The sequence below is a fragment of the Hermetia illucens genome, chromosome 1, assembly GCF_905115235.1.
Source record: "Hermetia illucens chromosome 1, iHerIll2.2.curated.20191125, whole genome shotgun sequence".
In the NCBI taxonomy this organism is placed as follows: Eukaryota; Metazoa; Arthropoda; class Insecta; order Diptera; family Stratiomyidae; genus Hermetia; species Hermetia illucens.
In genome coordinates, this window is record NC_051849.1 from 1,933,805 (window position 1) to 1,950,444 (window position 16,640).

Genomic DNA, 16,640 nt, shown 5'->3' on the forward strand with positions numbered 1-16,640 from the left:
TACATTTAAAGTTGTTCTGGATGTTATGCTCATAGCACCGGTTTCTGAAGTAACTCCCAGGTGTCTCACTTCTTTGAAAAACTGGAGGTTTTCCACTCTCATCCTTGGATGGCAGAGACAATTCAGTTTGCTCCTTTTTGTAAATAATACCATCTTTGTTTTATTTGGATTTGCTGATGCCTGACGCACCATCTGTCAAGCAACGTTGTATATTTCTACACATCAATCATGACATGGTTCATGTCATCCGCATAAGCTCGGGCGTATATTGACAGATTTTGTGATTCGCATAGCAGTGGGTCACTGCCACATAATTCTCGAAATTGAGGATAGATTACCCCCTGGGGAAGCCTTTCTTTGCTCCTGATTTTTGAGTGGAATTCGATGAAAGATCCGATATGAGTGATGAAGAGGTGTCAGATCTTTTTGGCCAAATAAAGTCGTCTGAGGTATCAAATGGAGGACCTCGATTAGCACTTCACGAAACAGGTCTTAGATTTAACACTGGTTGCAAAGTAGAGGTATGGGGTGTTAAGTGAGACGGGACTCATTCTCAGAAATTATCCAACTCGATAATCGGGAGAAATCAGATGCCTCTATATGAAATCTAAACCTGAAAATACATATCTTGTCGATATCGATATCATCTCGTGTTCAATTTGATCCAGGATACTGACAATGATAATGTCGGTTTTTTGGGGTCGGTTGTCAAAACTTCTATTTTTTTAAATTCAGTCTGAGACCGTGTGCCATGAGGTGATTATTAAAAGTGACTAAAGATCAGCTTTAAAGATCAGCTTGTGAGATACTAGGATAATATTATTTGCATAGACCCACGTGTAGGGCGTTGGGTATCCTCTCCGACGCTGAACTAAAAGCCATTTCATTGGGAGCAGAAAAATGACTACGGCAAAAATGGAGGAGTCGCACCATTCGAATCTTTTCACGCAGTCAGGCAGCACTAAACACCAACGACATATCAAGCCAATTGGTGTGGAGTTATCATCAGGTGCTGCTGAAACTTAGCCAACTGAACGAAACATTCTTGATGTCGGTGCCAGGATACTCAAACATCGCTGGTAATGAGGAGGCTGACAGACTGGCACGCCAAGAGTTTGAACTCACGATGATGGAACCAGAAACAGTTTTTGACATTCGACCATTCACTGTCAACTCTACTCTGAAGGATGAAATTGAAAGAATTCAGCCGGGCGAAGAAATCTGAACTTTTCCCGGCAGTTGGAAATCTTTGTAAAAGAACCTGAGTCCGCTAGAGCGGCATTTTCGTCACCCTCGGGAAGTGGGATATGAAAACCTTAGTAAATCGGGATGGTCCTTTCGGGTATATGCAACCAATGTGACGAGGAGAACGAGACAGCCCTGCACTTCATATGCAGTTGTCGGCCTCCTCAGGTCTCAGACGAAGACATCTTGGTAAGGTCTTCTTCCATGAAGAATCTGCATACTCTCTGCCGCTGGGGAATGTTCTCAGATTCCCTAAGGTCTGCGAATATCGTAGACGGGAAGAGAATAGGAGATTTACGGGGATAGTACAACTGCTCTGAGGTGTGGCTCCCCTATTATCCTAAAATAACTAACTAAACCTTCGTGGTGGCGGTGACCTCCTCATTTGACTCAAACTTCTGCCAGGCGAGTGACTTCTTTAAGTTTCGAAACAAAAAAAAAGTCACCGGGAGCCAAATCTGTAAAATATGGTGGATAAGGTAGCAATTCGTAGCTCAACATGAGCAGTTTGGCCGTGGCGACGGAGGAAGTGTAAGTCAGTGCGTTGTCATGGTGGAAGGGCATTTTTTCTTCGCCAAATGGGGCCAAATAATTCGGCGAACCCACCAGTGACCGTTTTGCCCTTCCCCAGGTAGTCGATGCAGATCACACCTTGTGGATCCTAGAAAACGATGTCCACCGGCAGATAGGACAGTTCCATTCCCTTCGAAAAGAAGAATCGAATCATCGACCGATATTGCTCTTTCTCCATTTTCAAGGTTTTGTGTAAAACGAAAAAAATCACTTTACTGTCTGTCCGTCCGTCTGTTTGTCAGTCCTTCTTTTGTTTTTACAGAGATGGAAAGCATCAAAAGCTAAAACACCCCTCCTCATCCGCGACTACGGCTTCGTCTGAGGTGTTCGGAATACGCTAGCAACTTTTAACGCCTTCAAACGATACACTGAAGACAATTTTCTCCTATACGCCTGACTTTTGATCAAACTGTACCTGCGTACAATGTAGCTCCTCGGTGGTTTCGGTCCTCCAATATTGGGCATCATGCCAATTAACGGAGCTACCATTTTCGTTGCTTTCTCGCCCGCATAGCTCAAATGTTCCCTCAAGGTCAATTGATGATCCAGCACTCTATCACTTGTTGTCCCACAAGAAACCGTAGAATTTCTTCCAATTTACTGTTGCTGACCAGAACAGCCTCAGTTTTGTATTCCACCAAGTCTAATTTACGTAATATCAACCAATCCTTGATCAGCCTAACTGATGTCTCACATGCCGAGATAACATCCTCCAGGTGTTTGTCTACAACACCAATTGCGATGTTATCTGCATAGCAAACAAGCGTAGCTTGTTACGCGAGTTTCATGAGCAGCACATGGTCATACATCACCTTCCAGAGCAGTAGTCCCAGCACTGATCCTTGAGGCACTCGGCCGGTTATCAAATATTCAACTGGGTCTACGTCCTAGGCATAGAGGAGCTTTCTATCCACGGAATAATTCCTGATGATTAGCTGAATATACGAGGAAATATTCAGCTGATTTAAGGATCTTATTATATGCTTCCATTGCGCTGAGTTGAAAGCATTCCTCACTGATGGCACAGTATTTTTTGGTACCACCCTGCCACCTTATGACTGTTGATAGGCCAGCGCGAGAATTATATTGTTGTGTGGACAGGCCTCTTGCTTCGTCTACGATTGGGAGAACCCTGTTGCATATAATGCGTTCCAGCAACTTTCCCATATTGTTCAGCAAAAAAATGGGACGACACGTCTGTCTGTCACTCGCACTTTTCTCTAAAACGGTTATAGCGATTGATACCGAATTTGGTGAAAAGGTGGGAACTGTGAACGCTCTCACGTACAGCGAGATACATCATTGTACGTTGAATTTAAGGGGGGTCCCCATATATGTGAAAAGGGATGTACATTTTTTTCCCCAATTATAGTCATGTGGGGTATCAAATGACAGGTTTCGGTTAGTACTTTTCGAAGCCGGTATTAGGTTTGACATCTATTGGAAAGATGGGGAGTGCGGGGGGCCGAAAGTGATCATTTCTTTCACGGACCCCTTCTCAGAAACTACCCATCCGAAAAATCTGAAGAAAGATCAACAAACTGTAATGATAAGAGTGGATATAGGAGGATCAGGTCGATCATTACAAATGGCGCCCAACGTGGGGCCCAACATTTCCTAGATTCAGGCATAATTTCTTATTTGCAGGTGTTCTGAATTAAGTGGAAGATAGCCTATTCCGGCTCACAACTTCGTTTGGTGGTGTCGGGTAGAGAATCAATAGATTCTCAACATTGTTCCCGGCTAGGCTCCAGATTTCTAGTTTTAGGTTTCATGCCTTTTTCCCCGGAAACAAGTGTTCCTAAGCCTCAATTTCCTTTTCCGCCTCGTAACGTAGAGTTTCCTGTCCTATCCTTGGTAGAATACCATAAGAGCTAGTCATTTGTTGTGTTTGTCTTGAGACTTAACGTCTCGTAGGTGATTGCCTTCCAGAAGCCTCTGGATCTACGGGCCTTTGCGGCTATAAGCTGAAAGGTATTGCCGTCCGAGCTTCTGAGGAGTGTCCTTCCCTACCTTTATGTGAAACATCTATCTCTTCGTTTCAGCATTTGAAAAAATTAAATATTCTTTCTTCTTCGTAGGGATGAAGTGACGGGTGAGATGAGTCCTTGATGGAATACGGAGGTAGTCGGCTATATGCTGTGCCGTTCCGTCCTCAATATGATTCATCTTCACTTTGTTCTCTGACTTCAGACGAGGAAGATTGAATTCTCGCGATACCTTTTTGCTTGTTTTTTTTTTTTTAATATTCTGCGACGGGGAGCAACTCGTTTGTTGTCTCTTCATGAAAAAAACACTGTGTGTGGAAGTTTTCTGCACACAGATGGAAAAAATTTATGGGGTTGGGATGGCTTTTTGGTCATCCGAGAGTTTTGCGGGAGTTAATTACAGGAGTTGACAATTTAGAGAGAGAGGAATCCTCGCAATTCGTTTTTCCTTCTTCTTTTTCATTATTTTCTTTCTTTTTCCTTGTTTTTTTTCTTTTCTATTTCTTTTCGATTGATTCGACTATTTTAACTTTTCTTTCTTTTTAACTTCTTTTTCTGCTTCGTTTTTTTTTTTTTTCTTTTCGCCTTAAGCGTTATATTTTGCACATAATAATTTCGCTTCTTTTTCTTTTTTTTCTTGGACTTCCTTTTGGTCGTTTCCAATTTTATTTTATTTTTTCTTTTAATTTTATTAACGATATGTCACATCGACGAGATCACGGGTCTCGCGACCTTTATCGTCTCCCTTCTACGCTACCTCCAGGTCAATGGAGCTCTGCTGAGCTTGACCTGCCAACACGCCGTGACGACTGACGGTGGCATGAGGCGGCGAGGAGAGATCCTGTGGGTTGGGTTGATCCTTCTGCGCGGGATGCTAGGGCGACGGACGCTTCACGAGTTGAAGGATTGATTCGAGAGCAATTTGTTGCGCTTCGAGACTCGGACCCGAACACTCGTGCAGTACATTTTGAGGACAGACGTGACAATGGACATAATAAAGGCAATTTTTACACACCTGATCATTGACGTAACGTGAATTTTTACGGACTTGACAACAGGTCCGGATCCGAGAACTTTCACCGACATGACGACAGATCCGGACTCGACTATATGTACAATTTTTACGACTCTGACGAGGACGATGGATACCAGGCACGACCGCTTAATACAAAATCAGCGGATCGTGTTTATTCAATTTTGGCATCCTGGAACTTGGTTTTTGATGGCACATCGAAAACTTTGCCCATCAACCAATTCCTCTTCCGCGTGGAGGCTTTAACCAACACAACCTTACAGGGGGATTTCGGCTTGCTGTGTACTTATGTACACACCCTTCTCAAAGACAGAGCAGCAGATTGGTACTGGGACTATCACCAGTCTATCGGACGAATCGAGTGGATCTCTTTTCGTGAGGCTATTCGCCAGGAGTTTAAGGATTCTCTAGATGACTGGGATATCCTTGAACTGATGAGGGAGCGCATGCAAGGTCCATCCGAAGATTTCGACAGTTACTAAAAAACTGTGCGTTCGCTAGCCAATAGGCTAGAAAATTCCTTAACGGAAGACAAGTTGGTAGAGTTTCTACGTCGTGGGTTGAGACCCGACGTTCAGAGGCAACTTCTCTATGTTCCGGCTAGTACGGTTCGCAAGCTGCGTAAGTTAGTGCAGCAGAGCGAAATTTTAGAGGAGTGTCTCTCAAGCAGGCTCTCTCACCAATTACACAGCTATTCTGCTGAATCTGAAGAGGGTGTTAACATAAAGAACATCTCAGGTAATCATCAGTCTGAGATTCAGGATCGTGATTTGGACTTGGTTTGCTGGAATTGTCGGCAAATTGGACATTTGTTTGCTGACTGTTGGGAGGATCCCAAAGTCTTTTGTTTCGATTGCGGGCGCCCGAACACTCGTAAGCCCGTATGTCCGCACTGTCGAGTTCCAGAGCCCAGCCCCAGTCATCAGGGCGTTCCTGCATTGGACGCATGTGACTGCGCAGGCGTTGCGACAACGTCTTCCACAGTAACTCCGAAAGTTACCGTGTTGAAGCGGTCCGATAACTTAACTATGACCTACCCGGATTTGACCCATTTTATATTTGTAATGATAAAAGTGGTTATAGGAGGATCAGGTCGATCATCCTAAGTGGCCGTCAATGACCTAGAGGGCAGAGCTATCCCAAAAATCTAAACAAATTGGCTATGTTGACCGTGAAGGTCCGCCCACAAAGATTCAAGCTCCATCAAAGTGCTCGATCGACACGTTCTTGCACGCCTCTGTGCTAGCCAGGCTCGGGAATGTGGGGGGGGGGGGGGTCCTTTGAGCGCTTTGATCGAGCTTCAATCTTTGCGGGCGGACCTTCATGGTCAACTTAGCCAATTTGTTTAGATTTTTGGGATAGCTCTGCCCTCTAAATCGTTGTCGGCCACTTAGGATGATCGACCTGATCCTCCTATAACCACTCTTATCATTACAAAACTGTTACTGACATTTACTGGTGAGGTGAGGCCAAGTACTTATTATCAGAATGCCCCCAATGTACTCTTCGGATCACAGTAGAATAATTTAACCCAGCGCATGACTTCACCTGGTACTAGGTTTTGCCGCAAAGCATACGAGATCAGCTTGTGTAGCACTTCTTCTTTTTCTTCAGCCTTTGTCCCGTTCACAAGCGGGGTCGGCTCGTCGTGATCGGCTTCGCCATTTGGCTCTATCGAATGCCTGATCTGGGTGCAATCTCGAGGCTTTCGAATCCCCGTCCAGCGTATCAAGCCACCATTGCTTAGGTCTGCCTTTTGGTCGTTTTCCATCGACTTCGATGTTCAGACCAATCTTTGCAAGTGAATTCTCGTTTGCACGAATTGCGTGACCATACCATCGAAGACGCCTCTCTCGCAACTTTTCCACGATCGGTGCAACCCCATAACGATCGCGGATATCCTCATTTCGGATGTGATCTAAACGTGTGACGCCACTAGCCCAACGTAGCATCTTCGTCTCCATTACCGCAAGACGCCGTTCATTGTCTTTTATGGTCGGCCAACACTCAGAACCATAGAGAGCACACGGTCAAATATCTTCTCTATATCCAGAAATGGAATGTAGAGCGGAGGGATGCTGTTATCCTGCTAGGGTTAGACCCCGGGTCCACTATTTGATTGATATACACATTTACATACGTAGACAGTAGGACACTATAGTTTCAAAAGTTTCCTAACTACACAACTAATACTACTATCGTAACCTTTCGAACAATGACTTTTGAATCATTCCAAACTATATAATATTTCAATACATTTAGAAATAGTAAGCTTACCATAGAAGAGCAGGCCGTCATGGACGCAATTGAAGATGAGAAGATCTACGAAAAACAACTAAGTGAAAAAGAAGCAAATCATGAAGATACTGAAGATCTTGACGTCGATGATACAAATGGTAGCCCCGAGGTAACCCCAAGAAACACTCCATCTCCTATCCCAAAGGACGACAATTTCGACGATGATACGGACAGGAAAGCTAATGATGAACCTGAAGTGAATGGCAACGACCAGGTAACCCAGAGAACTTTACGCAAAGAATGGTAAAGTTTTACTATTGCACCACTTTGTGTCAAACCAAGCACCTTGCATGAGTTGTGAATTTTCTTAGCCTCACCTCAAGCTGCACCCTTGCTGCAATCAAGATTAAATAAAGTAAGCTATTGTCGGCTAGAGCTTTTGATACTACTTCCACCAGTTTTATCAATTTCTATATTTCTGCTCTATATTTGATATGAAAAATTGTAAACATTATATATCTTGCACAGACAGCAAACAAAGCGTTTTTGAAGTGAATTTGAATTTGGAATGAGTCGAGCGAACCGAAATGACAGCTTCTAATTAATTTCTACTTTATTCAGGAAATGTTGATGTTCTCTCGATATCGAAATAAATGTGGAACTAGAAAAGAATTAGTCGACAATTGTTTACTTTTCAGAATAATGATGATGACAATTTAAATGCAAATCAGGATGATCAAGGTGCAAACGACAACCAAACCACAAATGATCAAAAGGATACTACGTCCAGCCATACTGAGGACGATCCTCCTAAGTCAACATCAGGAACGAGCGAGGACTCGCCAGAGGTGACATCGGAAGCGATTGATAGTAAGAAGGAAGAAAAGGAGGACTGTCAAGCTGGATTCACTGAAGAGAACCATGAAACTATGCCCGCAGAAGAAGAGAAGGAAGGGACTCCTAAAAAGGTGCCTGTGGCCGGTCAAGAAAGCCGTGAAGCTACACCCCAAGAAAAATGTGATGAAGGCAGTCCTGAAAAAGGACCTAGCTGCAATGGAAATGTAACTGACGAAAATGAAAAGACTGAAAATAATACTGAAGAAACTAGGGAAAGCGGCGATAACAATAAGGACGACGAACTTAAAGCAACTAATGGCAACGAAACTGATAACCCCAAAGCCGATGATGATAAAGTCCCCGAAGGAAGCGACAATGAAAATAAACTATCTGAAGTGGAAGACCAGGAAACCGCAACAAATCCAGATGAAGCTAATCCTGATGAAGACGTCGACGTAAAGGTTGCTTCCGAGAACGAGAAAAACACAAGGAAAACAGAATCAGCAAAGTCAAACACATCAAAAGAGGAAAATGTTAGCCAAACTGAATCAACAAAATCTAACATTCTAAACGAGGAAAATATCAGGAAAACAGAATCAGCAAAATCAACCACTTCAAACGAGGGAAGCCCTACTAAGCCTATATCGGCTAAATCAACCACTTCAAACGAGGGAAGCCCTACTAAGCCCATATCGGCTAAATCAACTACTTCAAACGGAAATCTAACAAATGGTATCGACAAAAACGAGGAGATTCACAAGCAGCAAGAAACTGATCAAAATGAAGCGCCAAGAGTCAAGACTCCCAGCCACAAAAACGCTGATATTGAAAATAATGATGGACAGAAATACGACGAAGACGACGACGATCAGGTACACTACGGAACCTTATAAATTGTGTCCGTTTGCTGCATACACATTTAATCATGAAAATCTACTTGTAGTAACTATATACCTTCATGTGCAATCTTTCCTATTACAAATCAATAACAGCTTTTTGTATTTTGTGATTTTTCCTTCTAACTGTACATCGTTTTCACACACACCCGTATAGAATATAGAAAGCATTAGAAAGTTGTGCAAAAGGAAGAGATACCGAAACGTAAATATGTTGAAAATGTGGAAAATTCAAAGTAACTTTTCTAAAAGGAATGTTGATTGTTTAATAAAGTGTTGAAATTGTAAATTAACCAATAATTTTTCCTTTTATTTACCATAGAAAATTATGTGTTAATTCTTATTTTAATGGTATCCGTCTCCTTCCGATTTTTTTACCCCTTTTGATACAGGTACTGAAAACCAAATCCTAAAAAAAAATCCGACTCCTAACTTTGAATGTCAGCTAAGAACATCAATTTTTGGGCTTGACGTGTATAAACCAAAATAAAGTACTACAGGCGACTAACGATTTGAGCTGTAGATGCTTCCAATCCTATAGTCCGAATTATCGCTTCAGGATATTTGTTCAATCTATTAGATTTGTTCATCTGCTTCTCATAAACCCCTACTCACGGTGCTTCTGCGGTTAAATAAATAAATAAAACAACCACCGCCATTTCCTTTCACTAGAGTATCTATCCTTATTGTATGTGCGAAAGTTCGGGAACCACTTATCTTCTTCCTGAGTACTAGGTACCTACATAATTTCAATTCATTAGTGCAACTCATTTTCTTACAAAAATAGATACCTCAGGAGTTACTTGTCCCCTTTCTCAGTGGTTCACTGGAGCATATATCCTTATTGCATTTGCCGTTAGTTCGGGAACCACTTATCCTCTTCCACAGTGCTAAATACCTACATCATTTCAATTCATTAGTGCCACCCTTTTCCTTGCAAAAACCGATACCTCAGGAATCACTTGTCCCCTTTCTCAGGGGTTCCAGAAATATCGATATTGACTGGACATCCAGGAATGAGGCAAGACAAATAGTTCCCGAAATATCGGTTTTTGCGTCAAAAATAAATACACTAGCTATTATACCATTTATTCGTTTGATAATTTTCAACTCGATGTCATATAAATAGTTATGGTGATGTCACTCACAGTAAAGTGAAATGTAGGACTTTAAGTTGAAGGTTATGGGCTAAAGTTGATAGGAAATCGTATATAATAATGATTCGAAAGCTTGAGCAAAGGGGTTCAAAAAGTTCTCAATTTTGCAGCACTTGTCCCTTTACTAGCAGTATTAATTTTCATCACCATCATCATCAACAGCGCAATAAACGGTGTCCGATCTCAGCCTATCTTAGACGGAACTCAAAAACACCCCCCGGTCAATTATTTTTTGGGCTTTTGAGGCTATCCGGCCTAAAAAGATAGAAGAGAATATCTGTGGTGTCGGCAGCGTTTGTCCCTTGTTTTCAAATGAAAGGACCTCCAAATCGGTTCTTCAGCAACCTATCAAAATACTCGACTCGCCCCAATATGGATGGGATAAGCATCGAGATTCGTCCTTTGCAATATTCGCATATTTTCGGTAATATGGTGAACCGTCATGCCCAAATCGATAGAGATATGCTCGATAAGCTCCGTGTACGCTCAACAACTGGGTTAGGTCGAAACTTACTTCGTCATGAGGTCGCACGATTCATTTCGGCATACCCCATATGATTCTGTGGGTCCAGCGGCCTTTTTCCAACTCATCCCACTCCTTCAACCATTCCTCGATAGTTCCAATTCGTACGAACTGCCGCCGACGGGCAGAAAATTCTCTGGTAAGATAAGCTCGATAGTAAACTCGTTGTCCTTCTCTCGCCGGAATATCAATCGGCATCATTCCTCCGATCACGCATGCTGATTTATCGGATATTGTTCTGGAAGAACAATATGTTCGGAGTGCACTTATGCAATACGCAGCCCCAATCTTTCTCTTCTTATTGCATTTTCCAAGGCATCTGCCCATACTCACGCTGCATATAGTAAGAACGAACTGACCACTTTCGAAATAGGGAGTCAACGGCTCGGCCTTGGGCCACTTATATTTGGTAGCATCCCCACTATTAGTGCTTCGATATTATATGCCTTGGTAGCGCACACTCCACATGTGATTTGAAGTTTTACCTCTGCCTTGAGCGCAGACTTGGAATGTATTGTTTGTGTTCCAACTTTGATGGTCGCAGACGTGCACTTTCGTCGTTTAGTAATAAATACTACCGTGTTATGCTGTGCGAACAGCAGATCAGCATTCTGGATAGTTAGAGAATCCTTCCGTTCTGTTGCTGCTTTACTATACAATTATTATTGAACAAGAATAGTTATTCCGTCTTGTTGCCATTAGGGCCAAATATGTTTTCAGCCTTACCGATAATTGCGATACTTCACCTACTAGGTCTCACTATTTGGTTGCTGAAATCTTCAAGTATGACTTCCAGCGTTCTTTCTACTGCCATGCGGAAGGTATCCTTTTCCGGCTTTGCAGTCTCCTCTGTAAGGGGATGAACGTTAACAAGGCTCATGTTTCGCGTAAGGTTTCGGAGCTATTAAAAGTAGATTTCATTTTTTGACTAAGAAAACAACATACTCTAAGGACATAGCTTACTGGATAGCCGATATTATATACGATATAATTGCTCTTCTAAAAGAAACTGGGTCCTGCCCAGGGCATCTGTTACAACTGAATGACATAGTCTCGAATCGAGGCAACTGCTTAGCAGTTACTATTCGTTATAGAAAGTGCACTTCCTATGAAAAAATCCGCGAATCCATGGTTGTGTTGTCAGTCCTGTCAGAGGTTCCCTTCTTGGCTTCATAGGGTTATCAGCCCAGTTGTAATTGTTTGTTCCGTTTTTAGGCGTGTGAGATGCGCGTTCATCATCTGTCTGCAGTTTTTCATAAAGAAAGAACTGCCAGCGATAACTATGTACAAATATGCAAAACTGTTGTTGTTTCCCAATCTCTATGCTCCGTCGTGGATACCAACCCACACTTTTACCTTGGGACCTATATTACCGTTTGCCCATCCTATTCAAATTAGTATTAGATTCATGCCTAAAAGCTTGAATTTGAAGGGTGTTGTTAATATCCCCATAAGAACATAACAAAGTTTAAAGCCCAGTGTACCTTTCCCAACCCTGAGTTAACTAGACTGGCCCTAGCTACAGCTTCAAGTTTATATCTTAGGTCTACTCAAAAATATCGAACTAATTGCTGGTTAGCTTGTTAATGCTTTGATCAGCGTTTGCCTAGGTATACAACTTCAAGCAAGCGTTAAATGGATCCGCCAACTCAGAAACTAAATGACACCAACTTTAATGCGAGATATGGAAAATGTCAAAGTCATAGAATTTTCTTCACATTTCATTTTCAATGAGGCTTCACTTCATCATCATGCTTGATGACGTCTGTGTCATAATGACGAATACGTCCGCGACCCCCGGGATTCGACACGGCGTTGATAAACGATACTTAAGGAAACCCCCCATGGAACTGTCAAAATTAATAACCACAAAAAAGAATCATCATCATCAACGGCGTAACAACCGGTATCCGGTTTAGGCATGCCTTAATAACGAACTCCAGACATCCCGGTTTTGAGCCGAGGTCCACCAATTCGATATCCTTAAAAGCTGCCTCGCGTCCTGACCTACGACATCGCTCCATCTTAGGCAGGGTCTGCCTCGTCTTCTTTTTCTACCATAGATATTGCTCTTATAGACTTTCCGGGTGGGATCATCCTCATCCATACGGGTTAAGTGACCCGCCCACGGTAACCTATTGAGCCGGATTTTATCCACGGTCATGGTATCGCTCATAGATTTCGTCGTTATGTAAGCTACGGAATCGTCCATCCTCATGTAGAGGGCCAAAAATTCTTCGGAGGATTCTTCTCTCGAACGTGGCCAAGAGTTCACAATTTTTCTTGTTAAGAACCCAAGTTTCCAAAGAATACATGAGGACTGGCAAGATCATTGTCTTGTACAGTAAAACCTTTGATCGTATGGTGAGACGTTTCGAGCGGAAACAGTTTTTGTGTCCGATCTCAACCTGCCTTAAGAAGGAACCCCAAAAATCTCGTAGTCAATTATGTTCTGCGCTTTTGAGGCTATCCGACCTAAAAAGATAAAAGGGAATTTCTTAAAGATACTATCTATCAGGAACGTTATACCTCTATAATAGCTACATTATCTGATATCTCCTGTTTTCTGCATGGTGCAGATAATGCTCCGTTGCCAGTCATCAGATATTCATTCGCTGTTTCAAAACTTGAGAATAAGTTGATGAGCCCCTTGGTGTAACTGTTTGCTTCCACATTTAACCAGCTGAGTTGAAATTTCGCCGGCCGTGCCGAATTTTATGTCTTAAGCCGAACGGACCACATCAATCCTTTTTTCCATCCTTCCTTGCCCTTTATCTTCAATTGAGCCGACCTCCAAATCACCGATATTCTAGTTCTTCAGCAATTTATCAAAATGCTTGACCCGCCCCAATATGGATGGGATAAGAATCGAAGTGTGTCCTCTGCAATATTCGGGCACTTTCGGTAATAATCGTCATTTCCAAATCAATAGAGATATGCTAGATAATCTCAGTGTACGCTCAACAACTGGGTTAGGTCGAAATCTACTTCGCCTTTGGGTTCGCTTGATCCATTTCTGAATATCCCAAATGATCCTTTTCCGGGTTTGCAGTCTCTTCTGCAAGGACGTGAATGTCACCAAGGCCTATGTTTCAAAACCGCGCCTCCATTCTCCGTCTACAGTTTTTCGTAAAGAAAGAACTCCCAGCATAACTATTTGCAAATGGAGATCGGATTTGATAGCAAAACTGTTGAATTTTCCCAGTCTCTATGCCCCATCGTGGATACCAACCCATACCTTTACTCTGCGAACTATGTTACCGTTTACCCATCCTACTCAAATTAGTATTGGATTCATACTTAAGAGCTTAGGATTTTAAGGATGCTGTTTTTACCTACATTAGCTAGAGTGATCCTAGCTACATTCGCCAAGTTTATATCTAACTAGCCCCTGGTTAGCTTTTTAATGTTGCTCACCGTGAGCCTAGGCAACTCAGAAACTAAGTGACACCAACTTTAATGCAAGATATGAAAAAAGGAAAAAAGGATTTTTTTTAATATTTCATTTTGAATGAGGCTTCATTTCAATTTCTTCCTCATCATGCGTAATGTTGTGTAAGTCATAATAACGAATACATCCGTGACCCACGAGAAACGACCCCAGAACAACAAAGTCGAGAAACGAATGCTTAATAAACTCCCCCATGGGACCGTCAAAATTGATAACTATGAAAACTTGAATTGAATTTTCTATCCTGACCATATCTGGAAAAAAACAATATATCCTCAATCTAGCAAATCATAGACAACGTCAACCCTGTTAATGCTAATATAATCTGGCCAGTTGGGCAATTATTAAAGGAAACTATCTAGAACCAACCTGATAAACCCTAGACAACGTCGCTAAATGGACGACTACAGCCAGGCCCCGCAAGCCCTAACTAAGGTCAGCAAATCCAGCGTAATAAATTTCTTTAGGTAGTTTTGCTCTGAAAGAGATTTGAAAGAAAGCACTTCAAGTAAAGAAAGCTAATATGCAGATGTGACTAAACAGATATTCTAGGTATCTTTGATGGGATTTCTCGTCCAAACTTCAGAGAAGACTAAGAGAGCATACCAATAGTCTATGCTGTGTTTGAAATTAACGCGGCAACCAACTATTATACAATCACCTCTACACTTTTTCTGGCTTGAAGATTCGCAATGCTCGTGCCTCTCAAATCACTTCCCGTTTTACAACCCCACGAGTCATTGGTAAAATAGCAACAGAAGGGAACCTTTAACCAAAGGCAAGTGAGGTTTTGGAACCTGTCTATCCACAGAGCACCCCGTATTCAATCCCACAGCAATTTGACATCTAACCTCCAAAAGTAATCACCAAGGAAACCTGGATCAATATGAATGAGTCCTTTAGCCATTTCTTAAGAATTTAGTTCACTGAACTGTATACCAGTCATATAAAGCTCCTATCACACTGATGAGAAGTAGATTGTGTTTAATTTATGTAGTTCAAATGATTTGTTCCAGTTAGTAATGCACAAGAAGGGGAGAATTTATTCCATTCTGTAGAGTATTAATCCGAATGAAAATGATAATTATTTTTGCCGTTTCCCCCAAATTTTCTCATAAGAATAGCCTAAAAAATTTTCAAAATTTCCGCCTTGAGCTCTCTCGAAGTGTAGCCATTGATTTCTTATCTCCTGTTATAAAGATCCACCTAACGCTCGAACCCTTATCAAAGCTAAAGCCATCTTATGCAAAGTTTTCCTCTCAGGACTCGTCAATGTGACGAAGATGCTGATAAACCAGAATTCGCCTTCAGCAGGAAATACACACGTTAACCGAACAACAGCAAAAGCAACAACTCTATATTAAAGCCATTTGCTTAAAAAACTCACTGATCGAAGTTCTTGTGTCCAACACCTTTAAGTTTGACAGTATCACCCAAATAATGTATCCTTGAGGTCTAGCATACAGTACCACAGTTACTTTAAACAGGAAGGTGAGGCTTCGCAATACAATGACCGAAATTGCTCAGGGGTTAGCTTGATCATCTTGCCCTCCTGTTTTCAGTCACGAAGTTTATGATTATCCAAAACGGATAGAATACTACAAAAGACTAACTATTATAGTAGTCTGAGTACAGGAACTTCTCCCACTCCCACAGGTAATCACCCAAACTTATAAAAAACGATGACTGAAGATCCGATAACGTCCAGGGCAAAAATAGAATTCCTCTAAAAAGTAACGAGGGTTTCCAAAATAAGCGAAGACTACTTTACGGTTTCGTACTAAGGCAGAGGCAACTCATCAGATGCTGCCATACCTCTGACCAAAACGGTTAGCAGATATTAAATGCTTCTTCTATGCAGTTCAAAACATTACCTGACTTTAGGCCAAAGCTTGGACAGAGCGGGAGAACCCCTGATCGGCGGGAGAGCCCCTGGTCAAAAAACTAGCCGGCTTTTGTTTGATTGGATCGATTGGGGGACGCAATTATCCGGTGCACTACGAGGCACACGATTGCGGTATATCAAAAATAATTCTATTGAAATGATCCATCAATCGATTCATTTTTTTATTTTCCCATAAGCAAACCGTGTACCTAATCGGAACAATTGATAATCAGAAATAGAAATGTCTGAAAAATATAGCCGGAGAGGAAAAGGGGCTTACCCATATTTGGAAGCTGGACCAAGTGTAGTGCGGACGTTTATCATTCGATACCGATCACTTCTTATTGCTCCGCTCAATTCTAACAACTCTTGATACACCACACTGAGGTGGTCCTGGAAAATATAAAGTATGAGCCTGGAGCCGTGGATATTTGGCTTAGGGTCGAATCACACATATACGGCTCCATTCAGTTCAGTTTGTTGGCGGTCACAACCGAAAACCAACCGAACTGAATAACTTTTTAACACATAGAGGGTTTCTTTTCAGCAAACTGCTCAATTCTCCCAGATAAAACCCAACAACTTTTACCAACTCAAAGCAACCATAAAGTATTACTTCGTGAGGTGGAATCTGATCTATGCGAGCACATTCATGCCACACGCCCATAGCACTTTCAAGAACGGTGTAGTTCCTAGAACTTCCGATTCGCCTCTAATTTCAATCTATCCATGATAAAACTGTAGAGTCAGACAATTACTTTCAAAGTGACGCTCAGCCTAGTTTGCTCCTCCATAAACGTGGGATAATGGAATA

At 42.0% G+C, this 16,640-nt stretch overlaps 1 protein-coding gene across 11 annotated transcripts in view; it reads left to right on the plus strand.

Moving 5' to 3' along the window:
- Positions 1 to 16,640, plus strand: part of LOC119651140 — a 114,034-nt gene that overhangs the window by 67,488 nt on the left and 29,906 nt on the right. For 9 of the 11 annotated variants that reach the window (XM_038054618.1, XM_038054543.1, XM_038054592.1 and 6 more), the window contains 2 exons: positions 7,102 to 7,351; positions 7,776 to 8,786. In XM_038054618.1, the coding sequence (XP_037910546.1) occupies positions 7,102 to 7,351; positions 7,776 to 8,786 (1,261 nt within the window). The remainder of the gene's footprint in view (positions 1 to 7,101; positions 7,352 to 7,775; positions 8,787 to 16,640) is intronic. The other 2 variants (XM_038054585.1, XM_038054626.1) reach the window with 2 other exon arrangements.